The 4,096-nt window shown below is 45.5% G+C and overlaps 1 protein-coding gene across 1 annotated transcript; it reads right to left on the minus strand.

The window, feature by feature from the left end:
* Nucleotides 1-2,379: 2,379 nt before the first annotated feature.
* On the minus strand, nt 2,380-2,822 carry LOC111373335 (transcriptional activator Myb-like). Its single transcript, XM_022995846.1, has 2 exons — nt 2,715-2,822; nt 2,380-2,616 (listed from the first exon to the last, which is right to left on the minus strand). The coding sequence occupies exons 1-2, from the start codon at nt 2,820-2,822 to the stop codon at nt 2,380-2,382; spliced, it is 345 nt and encodes a 114-aa protein (XP_022851614.1).
* Between the last annotated feature and the right edge of the window lie 1,274 nt (nt 2,823-4,096).

Below are 4,096 nucleotides of genomic sequence, written 5' to 3' on the forward strand. Positions count from 1 at the left end.
CCTTCTTGGCAAGCAATTTCTGGGACACGGTATTCAGGCCATGTCCTGGATGAGGCAGGGACGCAGCCAAATTTTTTGGCAGTTTCTAGGACACGATGTGCAAGCCATGACCAGGACGCGTTCGGCCCACGATAGGGATGCAACTTAATTTTTGGGCAATTCTGGAAAGTTTTTGGGCACGGTGTACAGGGCACATCCAGGACGTGTCCTGGCCGTGGTAGGGATGTAGCTTGATTTTCAGGCATTTATAGGAAATTTGAGGGCACGGTGTGCAGGCTTTGTCCGGGACGCATCCTAGCCTCGGCAAGGACACTGCCTGATTTTTAGGCATTTCTTGGTAATTTCTAGGACTTGGTGTGTAGGCCATGTCCGGGACGCGTCACGGCCATGGCAGGGACGGAGCTTAATTTTTAGGCAATTCTAGGCAGTTTCTAGGACATGGTGTGCAGGCCATGTCCAAGATGGGACAAGGACGCATCTTGACTTTCAAGTATTTTTAGGCAGCTTCTGGAGCACGGTGTGCATGCAGTGTCTGGGATGCGTCTGGGCCACGGTAGGGATACAGCTTGGTTTCCAGGCATTTTTAGGCAGTTTTTGGCACATGGTGTGTGGGCCATGTCCAGGATGCTGTAGGGACACATTCTGATTTTTACGTAATTCTAGGCAATTTCTTAGACCCAGTGTGCAAGTAATTTTTGTGAGACATTGGGGCTGCTGTAGGGATGCAGCCTAATTTCCAGGCATTTCTAGGCAGTTTTTGAGACACGGTGTGCAAGCTTTGTCTAGGATGCGACAGGGACGCAGCCTGATTTTCAGTCATTTCTAGGCAGATTTTGGAACATGATGTTTAGGCCATGACCAGGACGCGTCAGGGCTATGCTGGGATGCAACCTGATTTTCAGGCATTCTTAGGAAGTTTTTGGACACGGCGTGCAGACCGCGTCCGGGACGCGTCCTGGCCACTGTAGGGATGCAGCCTAATTTTTAGGCATTTGTAGGTAGTTTGTGGGCACAGTGTATAGGCCATGTCTGGGACGCATCCAGGCCGTGGCTGGGATGCCGCCTAATTTTTAGGCATTTCTTTGCAATTTTTGGGACTATGTGTACAGGTCATGTCTGGGACGCGTCATGGCCAAGGCAGGGACAAAGTCTATTTTCATGCAATTCTGGGCAGTTTCATGGACACGGTGTGCAAGCCATGTCTAGGATGTGGCAGGGACGCATCTAGACTTTCATGTATTTTTAGGCAATTTCTGGAACACATGTGCAGGCAATGTTCGGGATGCGTCTGGTCCGCGGTAGGGATGCAGCCTGGTTTTCAGGCAGTTTTCGGGACATGGTGTGCAGGCCATGTCCAAGATGCTGCAGGGACACATCCTTATTTCCTCATTTTTCTATGTAGCTTCTTGGACACGGTGTGTGGGTAATGTCCGGGACTCGTCTGGGCTGCGGCAAGGATGCAGCCTAAATAGGGGGATACACAACAATTGTAGGGAAGGAGAAGGAACCATAGTACACTGATCATAAGAATGGCCCAATTGTTTACAAGAGAAGCAAAAAATCGGTCGCTTCAAATAAATAACTGTTTGCCAAAAGCCACGGTTACCGGCGCGCTCAATCCAAACCCTCTCGGGCAACTTATGTCCCAAATTCACCTCAGTACACACCCTTACCTCACCAGAGCGTCTCAAGTCAGAGGTGGCCTCATCGAGGTTTAGGGTTTAGGGTTAAGGGTTTTTTTTTTTTACCTGAATTTTCCTAAGTTCTAACAAAGCGGCAGAATTTAGTTTTACTGATATTCGTAAAGTCATAGAGTGTTTAACTAAGCCAAAACACAATAAATATAGGATAATAATTATTAACTAGATTAGAAGAAGCCATTGTATGGACTTAATTGAGGAGGCAGCTGAGAAGATGAGACCATGTCCAGCAAATTCGTGTCCATTGTGCTTCCAAAGGTTGTACCTTGATTAATTATTGGCAGATTTGTTGTTAAATTTACGCTTCCAGCATTGCCTCCATCCCATTGATATGAAAAGTACAACTCATTAGGATAAATCTGCAAAGCTTCAGTCTCCATGCTTCGAAAGTTAGAATTAAATTCCATGATAAAATCAGAATTCTCAGAATAGAAAGATTTATTTCCTATAGGGTTTGGAGCATAATGGAATAAGTCGTTTTCCACATATTCTATAGCAGGCAGTTGAGAATCAGTTGTCTGTAAAATCTCTAGGGAAGTGAAGAAAATGGTGGGATGATTATAATTTTCATCAATGTTGATGCTATAAGCATTCTCAGATGTGCCTTCAGCTGGATTCATTGGTTGACAATGATCGACTGGAATTGAATCGATGGACCGATTGTTTTCCAATAGGGTTTTCATGAAATCCAGTTCATCATTGCATGATCGAAACTGAAAAAGGGTGTAGAGTCGTCATCATTAGAGAGTGGTGTGCTAGCGTTGGACGGATTTGCTGTAGTGGTGGTGGTGCCAAAATTTGAGTTAGTGGAGGTGGAACCATTACTAAAATATTTTTTTATGATGTAATCTTGTAATACTGTTAACTCTCTTCTATCTCCTTTTACTTTCTTTATCTTCTCCTTGAGATCTGCCTCCTTTTTGTAGCATTCCAGTGATTTTTTATTGAATTTTTAGTTCTTTGAGGAATGTACTTAGCTATCTCCGCCTATCGATTTCCTTGTCCTTCATGTGCCTGAATTAACCATCCCTCTTCATCTTCAGTCCAAATGTCCTTCTTGATATGAGGACGCAGATGATTATTCCATCGCTCGCGACACTGTTTTCCCACTCTACCAACCATTTCTTCAGCTATTACAACCCATTTCCCCAATCCAAATTGTAGTACTTAGCTAATCAGTCTCCTGTCTTCTTCGCCTATCTACTGGCCTTTTATCTGATATCGGGAAGAAGAACTACCACCTCTCTTCTCCTTCCAATCAGGATTGATCGGTGCAGGTATCACATTTACTGAAAGATTTTCATCCAAAGTTTGTTTTTCATGTTGAAGTCCTTCCTTGAAGCATGGCTCTCCGGTGGCGTAATTACTGGTTGTGCCATTTGAAGAAAAAATTTGAAACTGATTTACTTCATTAGAAGGAAAATGGTTTAGGGTTTAGGGTCAGGGCTTAGGGCTTAGGGCGGTTTCTGGGACACGGTGTGCATGACATGTCCAGGACGCAACCTTATTTTCAGGCATTTCTAGGCAGTTTCTAGGACATGGTGTGCAGGCCTTGTCTGGGATTCATCCTAGCCATGGATGCAATCTGATTTTTAGGCATTTCTAGGCAGTTTATGGGCACGGTGTACAGGCCATGTCCAAGAGGTATCCTGGCCACGTACACAATCTAATTTTCAGGCATTTCTAAGCAGTTTGTGGGCACGGTGTGCAGGCAATGTTCGAGACGCGTCCTGACCACGTTAGGGGCGCAAGCAGATTTTCAACCAAATGAAGGAAACACGGTGTGTAGGCCATGTTAGGGGTGCATGCATTTTCCCAGACATTCTGGGTAGTTTTTGGGACATGGTGTGCAGGCCAAATTTGGGACAAGTCATGGCCACGGAAGGGACGTAGCCTGATTTTCACGCATTTTTTGACAGTTTTTGGGCACTATGTGCAGGCCATGTCCAGAATGCATCCTAGACGTGATAAGGACGTAACCTCATTTTCGAGAATTTCTAGGCAGTTTCTAGGTCATGGTGTGCAGGCCATGTTCAGGACGCATCCGAGCCAAGGCAGGGACTGAGCCTGATTTTCAGGCATTTCAGGGTAATTTTTTAGCACGTCATGTAAACCATGTTCAGGATATGTCCTGATCATGGCAAGAACGCAACCTAATTTCCAGGCATTTCTAGGGAATTTCTAGGACACGGTGTGCAGGCAATGTCCAAGATGCGACAGGGACGCAGCCTGATTTTCATGATATTCTAGGCAATTTCTGGGACACGATGTGCAGACCATGTTCAGGACTCGTCTGGGCCGCGATAAGGATGCAGCCTAATATCTAGGCATTTCTACTTAGTTTCTAGGACACAGTGTGCAGGCCATGTCCTAGCCGTGGTAGGGACGCAACCTGA

This window comes from Olea europaea, unplaced genomic scaffold (assembly GCF_002742605.1).
Source record: "Olea europaea var. sylvestris unplaced genomic scaffold, O_europaea_v1 scaffold1112, whole genome shotgun sequence".
Classification (NCBI taxonomy): domain Eukaryota; kingdom Viridiplantae; phylum Streptophyta; class Magnoliopsida; order Lamiales; family Oleaceae; genus Olea; species Olea europaea.

Excerpts from the sequence above, each read along its gene's own strand:
- LOC111373335 (XM_022995846.1), bottom strand. The coding sequence starts at position 2,822 with ATGGTTGGTAGAGTGGGAAAACAGTGTCGCGAGCGATGGAATAATCAT. Across the intron at positions 2,617-2,714 it reads AAGAGGGATGGTTAATTCAG|GAGGCAGATCTCAAGGAGAA; the intron begins GCACATGAAGGA and ends TGCTACAAAAAG.